Here is a 23,741-nt window from a genome sequence, read left to right on the forward strand (position 1 = left end):
CTCATTTTCACAGTGTCTCAGTGTCTACAAAGTTGGGTGCAAGCTCCCCAGAGTGAAAGAAGGACTTTCTTTATAGCCAATTCCTACAGCAACCATGTGTTCAGAACCAAAAACTAAGGAATTGCCAGCTTAAAAATGCTTGTGGGTACAATGAACAAGGAAGTTGAAACCAGGGAAGTCCTAGAAACTGTATTCGTCAACAAGTACAAAAACCTCACTCTTCTTCTTTACATGGGGACACAGACATGAAGGAACAAGACTGGCAAATATGGGTGGAGCTCAACATTTCCAAACATTGCCCATGTACCTATAGCCTGTTCCTTGGTCTATGTTTCCTAACCATTTTTCTGAGAAGGTTTAGGGACGGTCTCTGCTTCTTATGCCTCTTTAATTCCTGGTAGTAAAGCTTGTAAATCCTTCTCTTTTTCTCATCCTGGATATCTCAGGACTGAATTAGGCTCCTGTCAAAGGGTTTGCTCTCCATACAAAGTCCTAAATGCTCTAAATATCAACCTTCCAAAAAAAGACCAAATACAGTGAGTGATGGTAGACAGGAAAAGTAACTAACATAACAGATATGTTTCATTTTCCCAGTATTGAAAGTTTTCCCTGGCCAAGTCTGGCATTTTTATTATGTCTTAAAGTTGTGCTTTGTTATCATTTCATTCAAAAGCATATGTCTTTGTTTAAAAATGTGTGTTAGTTGATGCCAGTTGTATATCCTGAAATGTCTTCTTGGAGTGATAGCAGTTTTTATGAATCTCAGAAACTGTGGCCTTTTCTAATACAGTGGAAGCAGAAACACAAAGAAGGCTTGTCTGAGCTGACTCCCAGCTCAGGGCTTGGGTTCATTATAATCTTAGCAGGCCACGTATCTTGTGTACCACGTCCATTGCCGCCTCTAGCTTATGTGGTAGCTTTACTCAGATTAGAAGCAAGTGCTTTGAAGGTCTCAGACTCACAAGTAATTAGTTGCTCGCTTCCGCTTATAACCCATTAGCCATGTGACTTCACCCAAACACAAAGCTGTCAGAAAGTGTCATCTTATTCACCATGTCCCCAGAAGCAAGGAGAACAGGAAATATTTGGCAGTAAGACCAATGACAACTAAATACCTTACAATTGGTTGTACCTTATAGTTAATCAGCAGTATTTTTCCTTATCAGTGGTAGGTAAAATAGTAATGTTTCTGATAATATGTGGTAGGTAAAATAGTAATGTTTCTGATAATATGTGGTCTCTTAGATCTTATGGTACATGGTAGCTTTTATGGATAGTCCGAGACTATTAATAGGATTTCTTCCTAGCCCTACCATCACAAAGTCATAAAAATCAAAGTCTTGGGTCATAAAAGCACTCATAGCCAATAAACTCATCCAGAAGTTCATAGGATATCTTCATGGGAGCTGCTGCACCAAAGCTATGCCATTTGCATGTGTATAAGAGGAGCTGTGTCCTTGGCCATCACCTGTGTTGCATCCTCTCTCTTTGTCTTGTATTCTTCCCTCATCTTGTGGCCATTGTAAAGTGCTGCCTGGGCCCAGAGTGTCTCTGCTTTTCTGAGTCCTGTGGTCCTGTGCTCTTGCTGTAACACTGCTTCCGCTGACACCCTGGCCACCTCATCATGTCCACTAGAGTTAATTAGCCCTATTTAGGCAGGAACTGCACTAGGGCCAAGGCTTGGGAAGTGGGTATGACTGACTATCATCTCAGCCTGGGCACCGGTATTGCTCTGAGGCAGCTCCGTTGGCTATCAGCAGCCCAAGCTGGTGCTGGTACCTGATCCCCTATGGTGGGATCCCCACTTGGCTGGTTCTCAGCAATGCCACAACTTGACTGTGCAACCTGTTTTACTCTGGCTGCAAATATCCTCCCTAGCCAGAAAAATGTCCTTTTCTAGAGCACCACATGATGATCTTGAGGAGACTGTGTCTATTAATGAGATTTCTCCCAGACTGTTAATGAGCTTCTCCTATGGGAGAAAGCCCATGAGAGAAAGGCTATTCCTATTGCCTGTGAAGCTTTAAACACTATGCAAGGCTCAGCACTTGGTCTACAAGCAAACCACTTACTGTCTCTGCAGACACGGGGCAAACGTTCCTGTGCTTGCACATTACCCTCCAGCCACAGTAAGCTGTCTGAAACCCCTCACTTTCCAATACACCAGGCTCGCCCACACCTCAGTTCTCTATGTGATCTTTTATTTAGAGAATCTGCTGCATCATGCTGTCTCTAGCTGGTTTTTATACATTCTTCAACATCAGCCCAAAGGCTCCCCACTCTTGACAACCATCCCTTATTTCTGCAGCCTTTCTCATCCTTCCTTCCTCCAAAACTCCACTGTATTTTAGCCAAACCCATGTCAATCCAGTCATTGCAGTTGTATGTCTCTGTCTCTTCCCTGTGAGCTCATTGAAGGCAGGAGCCATGCCCTTGCGTTTCTGTGTATGTGGTCTGTAGCACAAAGCTTGAGACATTATAGAGCTCAGTAAATGTTAAATGGATGCAGGTCTGTGCTCTTGATGAAGAGAATGGAAAGTTAGTTCACCAGGCATGCATCCTTGAAGGCTCCAATAGGGCCCTCTCACTGGAAGTGGGACGTGACCCCAAACCTAAGACTAAACAAATGAGAGGAGGGAAAGGACAATGTCATCCATTGAAGCTTTCCTCAAGTCTAGTGAGGTGGGAGAGGAACCAGTAGTGATGCCAGGGAGGAAAGACGGGGCTCATTTCACGCACCACTGTGTGCTAAGGAAGAGCTGAAGCACTGAAACTAGTAAGACAAAACCTTAGCCTAGAGAAAACACTTGAGAGGCTTTCCCTGCATCCACAACTTCACTGTTGAGCACCAGCTGCCCACTGAAAATGTCCTGAAAACCAAAGTTTGGGATGCCCAAAGCTGCATTCATCACTACCCCTTCTACTTCCTTGATAGGAAGGAAGATGAAAGTCTTCCTTGATAGACTTCCCCCTCTCCTTGATAGGGTCCTGCCACACTCCCAGCTGCTGGAGCAAGGAATCTAGGTATCATTTATGATGCCTCTCATGCCCTCAGTTCCCACATCAGACCCACCACCAATACCTGCAGTATTTTCACTCACGTGTCTTAAGATTCTGCTTGCCTTTAATTCTATTTTCTTATCTCTCCTCCTTTGTCACTGTCTTAATAAGGCAGCAATCCCTCCCAGACTTCAGACTGATATTTCTGCTTTTAGTCCCCGCACAATGATGCTAGATACTTCTCTCTCTTTTTGAAAATCTTTGAAAGCTATTTATGGTTGACAGGATAAAATCTTATTTCCTTAGCATGAGATGTAGTCACCTTCATGTCTGGCCTTTCCCTCAACATCAAGCTTTATCAGTTAAGATTCTTTCAGCTGAAAGTAGCAGAAAATCCTGATGCAAAATACTTAAATTGCTGATCTCCTAAGTAACAGACAGACATCTAGAGTTTGTGCAAGATGACTCATTGGAGTACAACAAAAAAAATTAGAACTTCTTAACAGTAAGAAATCAAAATTTGCAAAATGTTTAAAATAAGAATTGGCAGTGGAGGATTCACTCAGTCCTTATGACACACAGTAGCAATGAAATCTCCCATAGGTATAAGAGCCTCAAAGAAGACAGTTCCAAACTGAGGAAGAATTGACCAAGTCCATCCATTTCATGTATGCCTGGTAGTGAACTCATACTATCTGGATTTTGGGGGGGCAAGTCCATCCATTTCATGTATGCCTGGTAGTGAACTCATACTATCTGGATTTTGGGGGGGCAAGGTTATAGGGGGTGGTGAAGATAGATAATTATCCTTTTAATTTGTTATTAAAGTATAATTTATAAAACATCATAGGTTTTGCCTTTTATAGAACTTCTATACTGATGGAATTAAATAAAATATACTCTTTTGTGTTTGGCGCTTTTTTTCTTACCATAAGGCTTTTGGGATTTATGCCTGATGTCATGAATTGGTATATGCTTAACTATTTGTTTTCCAAAATGTTTGTACAATTTTATACTCTCACTGGCAGTCTGTGAGAATTCAGATAGCTCCATATTCTTGACAACATTTGGTGTCGTCAGACTTCTTCACTTCAGTCAAGTGAGTCGGTATTCCATTAGAGTTTACATTTGCGTTTCCCTGATAACTAATGATATGAATCATCTTTTCATATGCTTATTATCCATCTGCATATCTGCTTTTATGAAGTGTCTTTTTAAGTCTATATCCATTTAAAAATTTGATTGACCTTTGTTATTAATGTATAGTTCTTTATATGTATGATATAGAAGTACTTTATCAGATATTTTTACATAACACTACAAAATATTACTAATATTTTCTTCTAGCCTGTGACTTACTTTCATGTTCAGTTAGTATTGTCATTGGATAAACAGAATATTTCTAAAATTTTGGTAAAGCAGAATTTATAAATTTTTTTTTGCGAGGTTAATACTTTGATATTGCATCTAAGAAACTTTTCCCTGATTGTAAACATACTATCTTATGCTTTATTCCAGTGTAGAATGAAAGTGAAAAAGACACATAGCCTCCTTTTCATATTCTTATGAAATCAGTTTTGAGTTTACAGGCTTCCTGAAAGGGTCTCAGGGACCCTTAGTGGTAGCCAGACCACACTTTGAAAACATATACTCTATATCGTCACTGACTTTTTTTTGTCCACCTCTTCTATCAGGAGTATGAAAACCTACAACTCTGTGAGATTTTATTTCATGCATTTTAAAGCTCTTTTTTGTGCATGCAAATTTGAGGTTTTTATGTTTCCCAATGAATTGGCCCCTTTTATATGTTCCTCTTTATCACTGGCAATGCACTTTGTTTTGAAGTCTAATTTCTCTGTTATTCATATAGCCACTGCAGCTTTTAAAAATTTCATAAATAGTAATTGCATAGTATATCTTTTACATTCTTTTAAACTATTTGCAATTTCATAATTAAAGTGCACTTCTTATAGATAGCATACAGTTGTTCTTGCCTTTTTGGAAATCTAGTCTGACAATCACTTTCACTTTTTGAAACTAGAGTGTTTAGCCCATTTACATTTAATGTAATTATTGACATGGTTTGGTTGAAGTTCACTGTCTTGCTATTCGTTGTATTTGTCCTGTTTTGGTTTACTGTCCTTCCTTTGCTGATTTCTTTTGGATTAACTGAATATTGTTTAGTGTTCCATTTTATATGCTTAATTGGATTTTAGTTATACCTCTTTGTTTTATTGTTTAGTGGTTGTTTTAGGGATTAAAATGGTCATCCCTAACTAATCATAGTCTACCATGAATTAATGTATGTACCATTTCATATATAATTAAGGATTCTTTGATTTATCTCCTCTTTCTTTTGTGCTATTGTTGTCTTATATTTTATTTTTACGTATGTTATAAACCACACACTGCATTGCTTTGATTTGAACTTTATACATATAATTATGTGAGCCTTTTTACCATGTAGACACAGATTCATCTTCAGGTTAGGAATATTTTCTTCTATGACTTATTTAATTATGCTTAATGATGGCCTCAATTCCACCTCTTCTTTTTTCTCCTTCTGCGACTCCTTTGCTTCTCAAGTTGCCTCACTATTTTCTCTAAGCCCTTTATATTTTACCTCATGGCTTTCATCTTTCATCTTTTTCAAACCATTGTAGCTTGGTTTTTGAAAATATTTCTTCCATTTGTCGGGCTGGTGATTCGATTCTCAGTGGTTATTCCTTTGTCCATTTATTTATTGACTATATTAATCTAAATCATGTCTTTTAGTTCTGAGAGCCATCTTTGTGTTGCCCCTGAATCTCTTTAATAACTGCTTTTCCTGTCCAATTTGTTGTTAACCTCCTCCAGCAGCTCTATTTCACTGAGGCCAGTTCAGAATGTTCTGCTCATTCTCCTGCCTCTGACTGTCAGACATCCTCATGTAAAACTGTTATTTGGTTCATTTGATAGTCTGCTCACTTAGGCTCAAGTTCAGCTATTGATGCATTTCAAGTGGGGGTATCTCATGAGCAATGGAAGCTTGGTGGTCTCTGCTTCTTTGAGCCAATAGCAGAACTTTATCATGCTCTACTGAGATGTCAACATCAGGAACAAGCCTTTCTGTTTCTTAGCTGACTTGGGATCTCCTACCTTAAGAGTATAGAGAGAAAAGTTTTTTTTTTTCCATCTTCTCCTAAGCATCTCAGGACAGGGAGCCCAGACCCACTTATGTGGGTCTATTTTCCCTTCTCTTGGTAGCATTATTTGAATGAGAGATGGGGATGCATAACTGTCAGTGGACTAAGTTCACTTTCTGGATCCATATATTCTAATCCTTGACCTTAAGGTCTCCAGATTTGTTTCTAGGTTCTCATTTGGCTCAGGCAGAGAAAGTCCTGCACACATAGTGATCTCCACCTTTACCATTGTTAACTGCAGCCATAATAGTGCTTTACTCAGGAGAAGTGGCTGGATTGGAATGGAGCCAGGACATATTCAAACTGAATTTTCTACTCTAGAGACTTGGTTTTTTTAACTAATTTATTTTTTTCTCTAAGTAGGCTCCACACCAAAGGTGGGCCATAAACTTACAACCTCAAAATCACAAGTCGCATGCTCTACCAACTGAGCCCGCCAGGTGCCCCTGTAGAGACTACTGTTGAGCCAAAGAAAACTGACCACAGTGATTATCAAGGTAACCATTATGTTCTCCATTGAGTGGTGTATGAAGCAGTGTGGCGTGGAGGGGAGACTTCAGGGTCATCTAGCTCTGGGTTGGAATCCTAGCTGTGCTGCATACTTATAGTAGACAAGTTATTTAGGGTCTGCTAGGCTCATTTTCCTCTTCTATAAAATAAGGAAGATGAGAACTCTTTTATAGAATTGATGGATTTAAATTAACGAATACATGTAAAGCTTCTATCATTTACAGGTGTAGGGACCTTGTAGGTTCCCTTCCTCTTTTTTCTTAAAACTCTTTCTGCCAAAATTCTCCTATTTTCATGACTCATTTGCCAGCGCATAGACATGTCTCATAGCCTAGGACAAGAGTACCCACAGGATCTCAGCTTCAGCCTGAGTTTTCCCATTTCAACATTTTCCCAGTTGTGTGGCTATGTAATGCTACCACATGTTCTTGCACTGTAAACAGAAGTGCATCACACCTGGGATGTCCTAAGACAGGATGAATTGATATTTTATGTAAGAAGAATGATTTGAAATAGAGAAAGAATATTTCCTAAAGTCCTGTAGTGAGTTCTGAATGTAGCCTGGGTAACGTAACATGTAAAAGAGAAAAATTGGTTCTGGACAGAGGGAGAGGGACTAAAAGAGAGAAGGCAAATGAAAGATGAATTGGGACTTGTAAAAGGACAGGGACAAGGATAGGGATAGAGAGGGAGAGGAACTGGAATCAAGGAAGAAAGTATGGAGCTGAGCTGCCTTCCTTTTGACAGGCTCTTTAGACCATGCATGTGCCCAACAGAGAAAAAGGGCACAGCACCTGCCGCCAGTGCACAGCACACAGGTAGAGAAAGCTGCCAGTTGATAGCAGCTTTCTTGTAACCTATAAGCCCACCGGACCATTGATATGCCCTGCATGCCTGGAGAACCCAGAAAGGCAAACTGCAAACTGGAAGTTTGCTCCACTCAGGGCCTCTTCACATTGTCTCAAATATTTATATTCTGCCCTGTTTCTCGTCTTTATCTAGTTACCTCTGCTAATGACCATGGTGTTCCTTGATTGAATTTGGTTTCCATGGCTTGGCTCTAATGCTTGCTGAGGAGGCTCAAAAACCATCTCTCCCTTTAGTTCCTGATGGTAACCCCATCCCAGCTTTAGCACTTGCTCTTAGAATGGTGGTTGACTATAAGTCTGGCCACTAAACTAAGTCTTCCTTTCTAGTGTACTTGATTGTATCTCCTCTGTCCTTCCATGATTTGAAAGTGTTGTTGTTTTAACATCGAGTCTTTTGAAGAGGTAATTCTTTATTGTCTACACAAGCACCACTATGGTAATCATTACTTTAGCAGCTACTGTCTATTGATCACTTACATGTGCTATTCATTATTTATAGCACTTAGAAAAGATAATATTCTGGGGCATCTGGTGGCTCAGTCGGTTGAGCATCCGACTTCATTTCAGGTCATGATCTCACAGCTCGTGAGTTCAAGCCCCATGTCGGGCTCTGTGCTAATGGCTCGGAGCCTGGAGCCTGCTTCAGATTCTGTGTCTCCCTCTCTCTCTGCCCCTCCCCGCTCATGCTCTGTCTCTCTCTCTCTCAAAAATAAATAAACCTTAAAAACTTTTTTTAAAACAAAAAAAGAAGAGATAGTTTTCTATATAATCAGCAGCAGTTATTAAGTCAGATTAGCTAATCAGTGTGTGTTAATAAAAAGAGGTCAGGATGTAGATGGGAGGTGAAAAAGAAGTTGCAAGGAAAGGCTGACAATTCATATCTTTAGGGAAGCCAAGGTTATTAGGTAAAAAAACTGACTAGAAGTTCACCATAGCTAAGTTTAGTTTACATAACATTTTGTTTAGGGAAGGAAAAATTGAGAGCTGAGGAAAAGCTCTTCTTTTACCATTTTTTTTGTTTGTTAATATACAAACAAATTTTCTAGCTAAGAGGCTACGTTTATCAAACTCCAAGTTGTTCAAAATATAATGTCTTAAAATCAACTTGTGTACCCCAAATTAATAACCTAAACTTCCACCTTGAGAAACTAGAAAAAAAAGTGAATTAAACCTAAAGCAGAGAAAGTAGGAAGTTAAAGATTAGAACATACATCAATGAAATGAAAAACAAACAAAATAGATAAAATCAATGAAAGTAAGTTGACTCTTTGAAAAAAATCAACAGAATTAAAACGTTACCTAGACCAGTGGTTCTAAACCAGGGATGATTTTTCTCCTCAGGGTACACTTTTCAATATTTGGAGAAAATTTTAATTGTTATACCTTGGTGTGTGTGTCCATATGTGTGTGCCCGTGTGGGTGTGCTATTGGCATCTAGTGGGTAGAGGCCACAGATGCTGCTAAACATTCTATAATGCATGACAGCCCTCTCCATAATTGGGCCCAAATATCAATAGTGCTGAGGTTGAGAAACCAGAAAAAAGAGAAGTCACAAATTAACAAAATCAGGAATGAAAGAGGAGACATCATTACCAACTTTACAGAAATTAAAAGGATTATAATAAAGGCATCCTATGAAAAACTTTATGGTAACAAACCAGACAATTTAGAATAGGAAGATTTATAGATAGACAAAAATTAATGAAACTGACTGGAGAAGAAATAGAAAATTTGACTGGACCTGTAACAAATAATTAATTAGATTAGTAATTAAAATTCTTTCCTCAAAGAAAAGTGTAGGCCCAGATGTCTTTACTGGTGAATTCTGTAAAATATTCAAAGAAAAAAAATACCAATTCTTCAAAAATTTCTCCACAAATGATAAGAAAGAATACTTCCCAGCTAATTCCAATTACCAGAAAAAGGCATCATGTGAAAACTATAGACCAATATTCCTCATGAGTCTAGGTGCAAAAATCCTCAACAAAATAGTAAAATAAATCCATCTACATATAAAAACGATTAAACAACATGACCAGGTAGGATTTCTCCCAGAAATATAAGGTTGGCTTAATATCTCAAAATCAATATGATATCATATTAATTAAATAATATGAATAAGGACAAAACCCATACAATCATCTCAGTAGATGCACAAAAAAAATTTGACAAAATCTAACACCCATTCATGATAAAAACTTTCAATAAACTAGAAATCGAAAAAAAATGTTCTCAACTTGGTAAAGGATTCTATAAAATATACTTACTGGCAAAAGACTGCTTTCCCTCTAAAATTAGGGAAAAGATCACATATTGTATGATCCCATTTCTATAAAATATCCAGAGAAGTAAATCTATAGGGACACAAAATGGATTAACGTTTGCCCCTGGTGGGAATAGGGAATGACTGCAAATCGACACATCTTTATGGGGTGATGAAAATGTTCCAAAATTGGATTATGGTAATGGTTTCATTACTCTGTAAATTTACTATAAATCAGTGAATTGTACAATTAATGTGGGTAGATTTTATGGTATCTAAGTTAGATTCAACAAAACTCTAAAAATATTATCATGTTGGGCAGGGGGTACCTGGGTGGCTCAGTAGGTTAAGTGTCCAGCTTCAACTCAGGTCATAATCTCACCATTCCTGACTTTGAGCCCCTCATAGGGCCCTGTGCTGACAGCTCAGAGCCTGGAGCCTGCTTCAGATTCTGTGTCTCCCTCTCTCTCTTCCCCTCCCCCACTGACACTCTGTTTCTCTCTCTCTCTCTCTCTCTCTCTCTCTCTCTCTCTCTCTCAAAAATAAATAAATATTAAAAAATAATAAAATAAAGAGTATCACCATGTGGGTGTGGTGTGTGTGCATACATGCAAGTGAGAAAGAGCATCTGAATTTCTGAGGGTTTGGCCCCTACACTTGGCCTGATAACTAATTAGCTGTCTCTCCTTGGAAAAATTATCACTCTAGATCTCAGTTTCTTCAACCATAAACTGGAGGGACAAGGATATTTGATTTCTAAGGTTTCTTCCATTTCTAATGTTGTAAGTGTCTATGTGCTTTAGTGTGAACAAAATTATGGTTATGGCTCATAGGCCATGTAACCAAAGAGTAGATGCTAGGCTTCAGAGAAAGGTATTGCTCTGTACTTTAATGAGTAGGAGGCTATTAAGGGAGGACCTCTTGGAGCTCAGTTAGGGCTAGGTTATAACTTTGCCATGTGAGTGAAAACAGAGGAAGTGACTTGTTCAAGCCAAAGGAGCTACAGTCAAGATGAGAATCCACTTAACTGTTCCCTAAGTCAACATCCTTTCCTAAAGGGAGGCTTTCCTTTTATATTTCTTTTAGTAGGAGTTTGGGGAGGGCAATCTTGGAGGGTTAGAGGCAAGAAAGAACTGTTAGGTGCCTGTACATGTGGTTTATATCTTCATGCAGATAGATGTGAGGCTGGGTCTAAGGATGGTGGGAAGGGCATTGCTCTATATATGTCTAGTATCTTCCTTGCACAACTATAAACACATATCACCCTTTTATACTGTCTTTTTCCATTTGTCTCCCTGCCACTGAATTAAAGTCACCATAAGCATCAGCTTCCAGGAAAACACCTATTTATTATACAACAGATATTTTATTCCTATAAAAGTCAAAGAAACCAAAAAAAAGTCAGAGGATGGTAAACTCCTTGTAAATTCATGGCCCGATTTCACGGGTTCCACCCTGCTTTGTTTCTGGCTGTGAGGCTGTGGGTCCAGGTTCATTTCCTACTCTCCATTCACTGTTTACTGCTTTCTCATTGCTCCTTTACCTCCAAGCTAGATCCCAGAGCATGACTTAGGGTTCCAATCTGTCTGCCACTTTGTGGTTATGTTGTAGGTTAAGTTCCTTGAATCTAGAGAATTTGGAAAGTTTACATTTGACTATCAGGGTAATAAAAACCCCCAAACTCATGACTAATGGTAAGCGTAGCTGCCATTTATTAAGCACTGTGTGTCAAGCAGAATGTGAAGCTCTCTATATCCACTAATGCATTTACTTCTCAAAACAACCCATGGGACAGGCACTGTTATCTCCATTTCTTTTTCTTTCTTTCTTTTTTTTTAGTGTTTGTTTATTTTTGAGAGAGAAAGAAAGAGAGCACGACAGAGTGTGAGCAGGGGAGGGGCAGAGGGAGAAGGAGACACAGAATCGGAAGCAGGCTTCAAGCTCTGAGCTGTCAGCACAGAGCTGGACATAGAGCTCGAGCCCACAGACCATGAGCTGAGCTAAAGTCAGACACCCAACTGAGCCACCCAGGTGCCCCTGTTATCTCCATTTCTTCATGAAGCAATTGAAGCTCAGAGAAGTTAAGTAGTGTTCAGGATTGTATGAAATAAGTGATTGAGGCCCCCAAATCTATTTCTAGAGCTGAGCTCTTAATATAACCAGTGCACCATCCTGTCTCTTAATTCTACCTCATCCCAATCCAGTGTTATCCTGTATTCAAATCCCTCTTTCATACCGCTGTCAACAGACCAGCCGTCTAAACCATGGCAAGGAACTCACTGCCAGCAGGGCACCCATTCCATACTTGACTTTCTGCAGCTTATACCCAACATTTGTCGTGAACTTTTACACAAATGTGTTAAGACCACATGATTTCCTTTCAAACTGGAAACAAACAAAAAACAAACAAACAGCACATTGTGTCCCTTTGCCTTTTGAACACCTCTCCCCCAAAATGGTCCCAGTTCTTGAACAGTCTCTACGTGACAGGGTTTTGCATCTCCCCACTATGCAGGTAGTTCCTCTTTCTAGTTCCTAAACTTCTTTTAATGCTGCCTAAGCCTTGCTTAGTGTTTGGTGGTCACATCACTTGGTTAATTACTTCAGGAAATCCATTTTTATCTCTACATGTCAAATAAAATAGATCTAGAGATTACAGCTGAGCACTTGGTTCAGACTTCGAGAAATAGTTGTTAAATGGCCTTACATACTTTATTTAATTTCAGACTGATTGTCTCTATATCTATTTCCACTTTAGCTTCCTGATAATTTTATTCCTTGATATACTAATCCAAATTTGGCCAAAAGTTTTTTATTTTCTGGTCCTTTAAAAAAATGTCCTTTCCCTTAGAGGAAGAGGAAACAAATAGACCCTTCTTGCTGTGAAGAGCCTGGCTGAGCCGTGAGGCTGAGCTGAAGGGGACATATCCGCTGTGCTCATTCCTCTCCTGACTGATTGCCAAGCTGCATATTTGACCACAGAAAATGTTGAGGAACTCTGCCCACTCCAAGTTTAGCCTTGATCTTGTTGAGCAGCAAAAATGTCTCTGTGTCAATGGCTAAAATTATCTAGTCAGGCTCTCTCTACCCCTGGCCTGCATTTTCCATCATCTGTTTATTTGCAGTGGGAAGAGATCATCTTCCAAAGTGGGTCAAAGCAGATAGATTCAACCCTACCCCCTGTTGAGGCATAATAATTTTCTAAATCTGCCTGGGGATTCAAATTAGTTCTGGATGCTTTCCTGTCACTTGGGTGGAGGGCTTGTCCCTAGCATTAATATTGATGGAGATAGAAATGATTGCTGCCTATACAGTTTTTAACTGGCACTTAAAGTTGAGTTTTAAAGCCCCACAAAGATTAAAAAAAAAGAAGAAGAAGAAGCAGCAGCAAAATGCTTGCCAATTTCTGTAGTTCTTGAAGCACTCAAGCAGTAGGGTCCTCTGTGATGCCCTTAAATTGTAGGAACATTTCCCCAGCCAGGCCCCTGTCCTGTAATTCTACCTGAAAGCAATTTAATCTCTGTTTGAGGTTGTTGCCTTCTTCCTAAGGACCTACGCAGAAGGTGATTCAGTGAGATGAAATCCGAGCCGGGCCTGGCATGCCTGATTTCTAACACATGTCTAAAGCATGTATTTAGCTGTCACGGAGAGATCTGACAGTTTATGGGAGAGGTGCTATGCACAAAGGACCAGCAGTGGGCATTCCCGGCACACACCCACTCACAACATGCCGTGATCTGAGCCTCTCCTTTTCCCAGAGCCAAACACAACCTCTGTAATAAAAAAACAACCCCATTTACAAGGTACCACAATAAGCCACAACCATGGTTTTCATTTGGGGACTCCCTACAAGGACATTGATGCATGTAGAAACAAGTAACCATAAGCAAGTTTGCTCATCAAAAGGATATTTTTCCTTCATGGGCTAACACAGTGCAGGGAATGTTTAATTCTAGTCATGGCCAGAAATCTTGGTACCAACCGAATTTCCTATCACTAGGGTTTCTCATTTGTGGGGCTGCTTTGAGGCTTGGCCCCTAAGATACTTCCTCCTGTCACTGTTGCACACTTAACAAGCATCCTCTAAGCACAGGGCATTGTACTTCATTATCTTGTTTAGTCTTCACAAATACCCTGCAAGGTAGGAATTATTAGCCTCCTTTAGGGATGGCAAAAATGAAGCTCAGAGAAGATAAATCTGCTCCAAAGCCACACAACTAGTGGGTTGGAGAACGGACAAAGTGGCAAAAAGGCCAATAGAGCCCTCCATCTGTAAATCCCACATTCTTTTTTGTTAATGTTTATTCATTTATTTAGAGAGAGAGAGTGCACATGCACACACATGTGCTTGTGCAGGAGCAGGGGAGGGGCAGAGAGAGAGAGAGAGAGGGAGAGGGAGAATCCCAAGTAGGCTCTGTGCAGTCAGCACAGAGCCTGATGCAAGGCTCCATCCCACAAGAACTGTGAGATCATGACCTGAGCCAAAATCAAGAGTCGGACGCTTAATCGACTGAGACACCTAGGTGTCCCTAAAGCCCGTCTTCTTAACCACTATGCCCTGATGCCTCCATTGGACCTTCTCAGGCCTGTCTCACCCACATTTCTTCCAAATTAAGTGTTACAATTATCCTAAATCATCTACTGCTTCCTCCAGGGAAATGAATTGTCAAGCTTAAATTCTACCATTTTGACTGAGAAAGGAGAAGCCCCATTGGGTGAGAGGCGCTTACCCAGTCACCAGCCACCCCACCCAGGTCCTAGCCAGCCTTCAGAGGACCCCAGCCCCAGCCTACCATTTGTTCACAACTGCATGGAGAAGCTCCAAGTGAGCACCGCTCATCTGAGTCCGTCAACCTTAAAACCATGAGAAAGAAAAATAAATTGTTGTTTTAAGCCACAGTGTGTTGGGAAGTTTGTTATGCAGCAAAAGATAATGGAATACTATGGTTAGTGAGTTAATATTCTCTCTAACTCACTCATTATCTCATAGTACCTGGTGCTAATGTAGAAATATCTCCAACCTCCCATACACAAAAATAAGCCCGAAAAGTTTCCAAACCCGGAGAGAATCACGGGCTGCTCAATTAAATTTTGTTGTCGTTAGGTTGAAGGGCAGGGATTGGAACTTTTAATAAAATTCCTTATCAGCCTTTTACTCCCATGTTGTGACATAATGCAACAGAACAGGTCTTGCCAGGGAGAGAGGGGGGAGTGAGGATTGTCAAAGCTCAATTACTGTTTGTGTAATTCATTACATAACGTTTACACTTCTGATTTGTCCAACATGCCTTTGAATTTGATTTTTCAAGTGATTTACTGGGACTGCTAGAGAATACTTCACATCAGGAAGGATGGCAGGATATAAATTCCCTGAATGAACAGATGGGTGACTAATGGACAGAAATGCAAGTGGAATCTTATTTTATAAATACTTCCTATATTCCAGGACTATCCCATTCAAACACTTAAGGGAATTGCATTTCTGCCCATTTTATAGATGGGAAAACTGATTCAGAGAGGTTGCACTTTGAAGGTAGCTGGAAGAGCCAGGACTTGAACCTCAGTCTGATTCCAATGTTTGTTCTCTTTTCACTCATTAGAGTCAGATACACACAACCACCCAATGTGACCTCACTGCAGATGCCAAAGTGCTGTGAACAGGATCTTTACTGCCTCCCTCTCCCCGCTTCCCTGAGGCAGGGGCCATATTTTGACTTCTCTCCAGGAGAGTGTGGCCCGGGTTGAACTGTTGAATCAAATGTGCGCTGCCTGGGTAAGAGCTTGGGCTACACGCTGTTCTCCCTTCCATCCAGGCCCAGAATGCCAAGTCCTGCCTGGTATAGGGGTGGGGACACTGGTACCTGCTAGTGCTTGTGCTCCCTGGGGTAGACACCACTAAGGGTTACTGACTGTTGGGCCAGCCTCACGTTTCCAGCGGTTTCGTCATTTACAAAGAAAATAGAGGCCTTCGCACATGAATGTCTTGGTGTTTATAGTGCTACTAATCTCTGCCCCCTCCTACCCCACCGCACATTTACTCATCAGAGCAGAAACGTCCCAATCACAGCTTATATGTATAGTCCTATGCTTGTCATTATTTATTTATACTGTATAACTGGACTAGAATTTCTCACAGCTCCCCTCTTTTCCTCTGATGGTGACATATACTTCTTTTGCTACTTCCAGATAACTCAGTCACTTACAGCTTTAAATGTGGTCAATCCTGAATTTAACTCTCTCAGTTCCATGTAAAGAATTGGTAGCTTTCCTGGTTCAGGGGAGATACATGCAGCTGTCCATGTGCTGTCCTTCATTCTTTACTGACCATTACTCTGCCTTCCCACGCCCCCAGGCATGGCTCTGGCCCCTGTGCTTTCTGCACCCTCTGCTGAAGCATCTGTGGCTGGTGTAGCATGTGGTTCTCCTCCTGGACTCTGCCCACCCCTGCTCAGCTCCACCTCTGCTCAGTAACATTGCCCACCCTGAGACGCACCTTTTCCTTCATCAGCTTCTCATGACTGCCCCGGCACCCCGAGCCACCCAGTGTTCTGGCTGGTACAATGCTCCCTTTTATCAAGGAAGATGTGGCAATCATTAGTACTGCTTACCAAATATCTCTCAATTATACTTTCCGCCCCACCTCCATGGGTATCTGGAGCCATGTGGTTCATTTGACCAACTAGCAAAAATGAGGTGAGTCAAGGTAAACATTTAATTACCTGGGCAAGAGCCTCCAGAATACTCTTTCCTCTGGCAGACCAACCAACGATATCCAAGATGGCTGTTGTGCCATTGTCCTAGGCCCTGAGCGTCAAAGATGGGCTGACCTCCCTGCCGCCTAGTTATGGCTGTGTAGTGTGCTCAAAAATACACACGTTTGAGGGTTACCTGGCTGGCTCAGTCAGTAGAGCATGTGACTCTTGATTTCAGGGTTGTAAGTTTGAGCCCCATGCTAGGGTTAGAGTTTACTTAAGAAAACATTTAAAAAACATATAAAAATTTGTTAGGTGCATTAAATGTCTACTGGAGGCCAGGGAGACTTATGGGGTGGGAGGAGGGGAGCTATTTCAGGCCCTTCCTGCTTAATATGCCATTGTTGTTGCCACATTTTCTCTACTCTGGATGTCCCATGTGACTGAGGCATCCTGTGAAGTGCTGCAGTTCCCTAAGCCTATCTGGGTATTTCTGTCCTATCTCTACCCACCTGCTGGTTTTGACTCTGAGGGCTGAGGCACAGAGCACGCCCACCTTTGGGCTCTCCTCTCTTAATGTCTTTAAGATTTCCTCTCAGCCAAGGGATTTTTACTTCCTTCCTGGGTGATGGGAAAATTCACTTTGACATCGTATTCCTCCCCCTTTCCATGGCTTCCTCCTGCCACCCTCTGGCTGATTTTACAGGCCTATGCTCTCGTCTGCCAGGCCTGCCTTGCATCTTCCAGCCCTGGCTTTTTTCTTTCAACAAGCCCCAGATCTTACAAATCAAAAACACTCAGCTTTCAGACATGCCTTACCAGGGACTTGAGGAACTCTGTTTTGAAACTGAAAGCTGAGGGTTTTTTTTCCACTGAGGACTATGGGTATAGAAAGCCATCTATAGGCAGGTAGAGGAAGAGAAATAAAACAGACATTTAAAAGATAAATCATTATTTGACATTGCAGCTTCCGGCCCCTACATCTGCACACTCACACCTGGTTCTCTTTCCCTGTTGTCAGAACTCTAGTCCCAGTCTGGCCTTGCTTCTCATTCTCTTCCTAGATTGGCAATGTCTCCCTTTTTACTGGCTCTGTATTCTCAACATTTAACCATCTTTATGTTTTCCCTGTTACATTAATGAAACAAAGAGGCCATTAGACTGAAGTGCTTCTAATGTTTTAGCATCTTACATCAGCAAACCAAACCTAAGCCTGTAATGCCTTAAGATTAAGAGATCAAAACCTAAAGACAACTACTCACAAACAGCCAAGAAGTCTTTCCCAATAAGGCACCTGTTTAAGCGATAGCCAACCAAATAACTTCCTTGCTTGGATTCTGTGTCTTCTCTATAAAAGTCTTACCTCTAGGGGCGCCTGGGTGGCTCAGTCGGTTGATCGTTTGACCTCGGCTCAGGTCATGATCTCACTCACAGTCTGTGAGTTCGAGCCCCGCGTCAGGCTCTGTGCTGACAGCTCAGGGCCTGGATACTGCTTCCGATCCTTCTGTCTCTGCCCCTCCCCTGCTCATGCTCTGTCTCTCTCTGTCTCAAAAATAAATAAGAACACTAAAAAATAAAAAATAAAATAAAAAAATTAAAGTCTTGCCTCTAGCTCCTGCCAGTAGAGTCCTCCTACCCACTTCTCTCTTGTCACTGCCCAATTTGAGTAGATTTTTGCTCAAATAAACTCTTAAAATTTTTAATATACTTCAGCTGATCTTTTAACATCCCCATCAAAACAAACGTATGAACAAAACTCCACAAAATTCCTGCCTAATTGTATGTCCATTTCTATCTCTCCTCCATGACATTTTTGAGAGAGAAACGTACTCATCATCTGTTACTCACTCCCAAAGCCTTCCACTTTGGCTTTTGGATGCAGTGGGGATGTATCAGCCTCATCTCCCTTGATTCCCCAGCAGGATTTGCTCTCCTTGACTTGGGGTGTCTTAAAGCTCTCTCATCCCCTGGCCCAGGCTCCCCTGGGTTTCCTTCTACTTCTCTGACCATTTCTTAGCCTCTCTAGTGAGCTTCTCCACACATGCTTCTGAGGCTGCTGTTGCACAGGTTCCACCTGTGGCTCTATTCACTACTTGCATCCTCCTCCAAGGACTTAGAGACCACCAGACATGCCCTTTGCACCTGTCTTCCAGCCCTTTAGAATGTCTTCTTTGCTGTCCTAGAAACTGGTGCTTAGACACATGCCTCTTTAGCTCTTTGATGGAAAGTGGGTTGCAGGGAGGGCGCTCCTTGTCTGGGATTGCTGTAACCTCTCTTTGCTCTGAAATGATGATGGTAGGGTCTGCTGGCATGGGTTCTCCGTGCTCGCGCTCGGGGAGACTTCTCTTCGTCCATGCACACATTTGATCCTGTCTTTCCCATGCCACGGTTGCTTGCAGGAGTAAATGTAGAGTCTCCTTCATTGTTCATTCCCAGATGGTAACAAACCTGCTGTTTCCCACAACTTGAGAGTTCCCTAGTCCAATAAGCACAAGATGTTTTTGCTCTCAGGTCTCTAGCATTTCTTTCAGAGAGAATTGCAGTATTTAACTGGCGGGATGGGAGTAGGGACAGAATACAGCCTCCAAGAAGCCTTGTTACAGGAACTGCTCTTGGAGGATGGCAGCCTCTGTGTTGGGTAAGGATTGTTCCTAACAGCATCAGTCTTAGCCCCCAAACCTTTGCACTAGCAGCTCCCTCTTCCAGGACCACGTTTTCCCTTTCTTTCTCCACTTTCTGGAGGTCTCTGCTCAAGGCTCATCTTGTCAGACCACGCTGCATTACCCTAACATCCCTCTATCACTCTCCAGCTCCTCATCTGGCCATCCACCCCCCACCCCCACCGCTTTTTCCTTAGCCAATATCACCATCTGACACATTTTAATATGTTTGTCTATTATCTTTCTCTCTCTACTGGGATGTAATCTCCACCAGGGCAGAGAGTTTTACAGCTTTGTTCAGTGCTGTATCCCCAGCATCTCAGGACCTGGCACACTCAGTCCATGTATGTTGAATAGATACATGAAGGAAGGAATGAGTGAATGATTTATGACATCTCTTCCCATGAGAACAGGTAATTTCAGGCGGTAGATTTTAAACTGCCCTAGATAAACCAAGCTGGAAACCTGGGATGCACCCTTGTCTTTCCTTTCCCCAACATTCAGTGTCACTCGCTTAGTCCTTCCTTCTGGATGTCTCTGAATGCAGTCCCCAGATCTCTGCCCTCACCCCCAGTCCAGATCCACATCATCCTTCATCAGGTTACAGCCACAGCCTTCTGCCTGTTTTCCCTGACTTTAGGTCCTCACCCTCCTAATCACTCTTCCCACTGGAGCCAGAGGGTGTTGCCAACACACAAAGCTACTAATGGCACTCCCTGGATTAAAAGACTTCAAAGTCTTCTCATTTCCTCCAAGGTCAGCCCAACCTCTTTTGTGCAGCATACAAAGCTCTTGAGATCTGGCTTCCACTGAACTCTGCAGCCTTATCTCTAATAGTTACTCCCCTGGACTCAGGGTTTCTACCCACCGACTCCACAATTCTCCACAGCCACCCAACTCCCTCCACCTGGTTGCTTAACCAACACTTCAGGATGGAGCGGGGAGCGTGCCGTGCCAAGGGCCCTTCTGTCCTGAGAGTCTTCATGGACTCCAGACCAAACACATGAACAAATCACACAGCTGCTTCTTCCCACCTCATCCCCCTTCTGTATTCAAACAGGGCCCTCTGTTTCCCTTTGCCAATTATGTAATTATAACACTTCATTTTAATCGTCTGCTTGTTAGTCTTTCTCAACCATCAGACTGTGAGTTCCTGTAGACAAGGTCTTTTTATGTTTGTATGCTCAGCCTCAGAGGGGGACTTGGTCAGAGGAAAGGCTGGCTGAAAAAGATGATGAACAAATGTAATTTTAACAAACACATTCATTTTGTTTATATCAATTGAAAGGAAAAGTCAATGATCTTCTAAAATGAAGGGACTCCAGGTTATTTTTAGATAACTCATCTTCTTGAACAGTCTCATATTTTACATCCCACTTCTCCAGAGTATGTGATGTTACTAAAAGTGTTATTTTGTATTTGCGTACACATCTACCTTTAAAAGTGAATATTTTCAGTACAGAGTGCGGAAAAATGGAACTTGCCATCCTGAAAGAAATCATTAGAATAATGCACATTTACATTTAGGGCTTTGAAAGCTGAAGTCTGTTTAGTGTGTTTCTGGTGCAGGTGCAGGGCCAGTGGGGCAGCCCTTTCTCTGGGCCACCTCCCCAGCATTCCTCCTTCCTGCCCTGGGGTTGACGGCACTTAGAAACGGAAGTGGTTATACAGTCTCCAAGGTCTATTTAATCTTTGGCCTAGTTTTTGAATTTGCCAAAAAAGGAGGCCAATTAGTTCCAGGTGTGATGCTGCGGTCTCTGATGTGGAACTTCCCTATCGGGAAGTTGGCTCACACCTGCCTACAAATGGCTCCAACATCATTAGCAAGCCTTTCTCTTGCCTATGGGCTGGGAAGGGAATTCTGTTCACTGGTTTTATTTCAGAGTCAGTGTCCCATATCTCCTGGAGAATCAAGTATGCATTTGGTAATGTTCCTTTCATAATGTGAGAATTCAGTGGTCTGTAGGTCCTACAAGTTGCAAGCAAGAAATGACCCTACGAAAGATTAGATCTCAAAGCACACTTTTATTGAAGAAAAGCATTTCCCTTTAACTAGTTCAAAAAAAGACATCTGTGTTGATAAGCCATCCTTGCCCCCTCATTCATGGTGTGGCTCTTTTTGCCCAAATGGGTGATTTGTCCCCAGAGGGGATGATGTAACAGTTTCTTTCTCCATGAAGGAGCATAAAGTAAAAACCGTGCTGAATTTCATGTGCTGTAAAACCCCTTGCTTAATGCTTTCCAGTGGAGAATGCTCATCTTATACACCCCTGCAATGTTCCTAATTATGGCGTTCCTTTTTCCAGCCCCTGGGAAAAACAATTTTACTGTTAATCGTACACAATTATGGATCCATGTTTTCATTCTCAACCAAGAATCATGGCAAATTCTCAGCAGCTGATGTATATATGGGGAACTAACTTTGTTCATTCTTTAAAAGAATCCCCATAATATCAAATGTAACATGAAAATCATGGGGGCAAGAGGGTAGCCCCAACTCCCTAAATGCCTGTGGCTCACTCCGTTCATTTCCCCAACTCCTGCCAGGCCCTCAGTCCCTATGGTTTAAAAAGAGGCCTGTGACCTCAGACTTGAACTTTGGGGAGATTGTCCCCACCCAGATATAAAGAGCATCTATGAGTGAAACATGAGGATTTGATTAGGAAATGTGTTCAGGAGGTTGGACAGCTACATATGAAGAAATATACTCTCATTCTTATGTACTGTATAAAACCAGTGAACAATTTAGGGTTGATTAAGAAATATTGGCATTCTAGAACATATGCTATGAGCTCTTCAAAATGGAAGCAAGGGAAACACCTTAGTTGTAGCACTAGAGTCTAACTTAGAAATCAAATGCATTTAAGAGCAAAATCATGGAGGAGTGTATTTTCTGCTCCATAAGGATCACAATTATAAACAGGTACCACTTTTTCATAAATGTCAAGATGAACTCCAAAGGCCATATCCTTATGGGAGCTCTAGTAAAACTGGAATATTTTCATAGCATCAAAAAGGAACAATGTAACTATTAAACTACATTCTTATATTCTACCTAGGGTATTTACTTTGGGCATCAAATTTTCTAAAATTCCCTAAGATCATTATATGAAACCTGCTTCTAATAAAGTAACTCCTAACCTTTAGAATGGGGGAAAATATAAAGCATAAAACAGTAAGGCAATGTTTGGGAAGGAAAAGAGCCCCCTTTAGAGATAGATTTTTTTAAAGGTAGCCAATAATGTTGGTGATAATTTGCTAAATAAAATATATGAGCTCCTGGTTCAAGATTAAATTTATTTAGGAAAGTTAGTATTTGGTCCTTTGTAAATCTTAGATGACACTAGTCCTAAGTGATATACTAAAGTTCTTTTGCCTGGAAATTACCGAGAGATTAAAGCCGTTTGACATAGATTATCAGTGTAGCTCTGAATTTATGAGAAGTGCTGGTAAGAAATGGATCAGAAATAATGGGGAGACAGTTGCTATGCCATTGTTCTTCCAATGGCTTTCAAAACCTTAGCTTATTTTGCTCTTCATACACAATCTAGCCACTTACCATTTGATAATTGATGTCAGAAAAGTCTTAATATCAATGGTAAGGTACATTTTCACAGTGTTCATTCTGACAACAGAATCCTTCGTTTCCATTAGTACTGGCTGGTGATCTTGGAAACTTGACCCTCTGGCTATGAATATTGAGGAAAAGAGTAAGACCTATAGCATGGGAGGTTGCCAATGTTTACGTCACAAATATTTAATTGCACTTATCACATGCATCAGATTCTTTGGACTGAGGTGGAGCACTGCCACAATTTAATAAAATACTCAGGCATAATTGAGCAAAGATTTTTGTTTCAAAAATAAAACTAGTTTTTTGAGAACCTCTGATAATGTTTCTAGATTTCGACTTATTTATAAGATTTGTTTACTTATGAGATTTTTTTTTTCTCTTATACTCTTTCCTACTTTTAATTCCTACTGAATTAGAGGCAACATTACTTGTTTGGGAAATGTGATATGCTACAGTGACTCCCTGTAGGAGTAAAGAAAATGTCCCTGGTAGTTAAGCAGGAAGATGTGTCATCTGGGGCATATAAGGCCTCCATGGATGATTTTGGACACTCATGTATTTGAGCAGATGTTTCTTCATTTTAAATGGTCTTATGATTAATGTTCCAGTGGAAAGCAAAGGTGTTTTCAAAATTTTATACATATTGGATGAGTCTTCCTGCACACACATCATGTATGTATACCTTTAAGTCTTAGGAAAGTCCTGGAAATTATTTGATTTATCCTGCATCATGTACCCTTATTAGTCCAGAAGGATTTCCTCAAGTTAAGTTCAGACCTGTAATTGCCTTTTTAAATTTCTTTTCTCTTTATTAATGCATTTCCCTTTTCTCTTTTGCTGTGTTGTTATTTTTTCTTCCTTTTGCCTTCTCTCTGAGAGTCTGTCTAGCTGTGGTATCCCACCAGCCACAAATCCTGTTGTTGGCCTACTTGAATATCCTCCTCACTCCCCTCTCTGATATTTCAGACTTCCTGGCATTGTCTTGGTC

General features: G+C 41.1%; 1 protein-coding gene across 1 annotated transcript in view; it reads right to left on the reverse strand.

The window, feature by feature from the left end:
• The window catches only part of LOC101081765, a 37,867-nt gene extending 18,925 nt beyond the window's left edge, over positions 1 to 18,942 (reverse strand). The window contains exon 1 of the mRNA XM_045042713.1: positions 18,527 to 18,942. Coding sequence (XP_044898648.1) covers positions 18,527 to 18,942 — 416 coding nt within the window. The remainder of the gene's footprint in view (positions 1 to 18,526) is intronic.
• Positions 18,943 to 23,741: the final 4,799 nt, after the last annotated feature.

Source organism: Felis catus, chromosome D4 (genome assembly GCF_018350175.1).
Source record: "Felis catus isolate Fca126 chromosome D4, F.catus_Fca126_mat1.0, whole genome shotgun sequence".
Taxonomy (NCBI): domain Eukaryota; kingdom Metazoa; phylum Chordata; class Mammalia; order Carnivora; family Felidae; genus Felis; species Felis catus.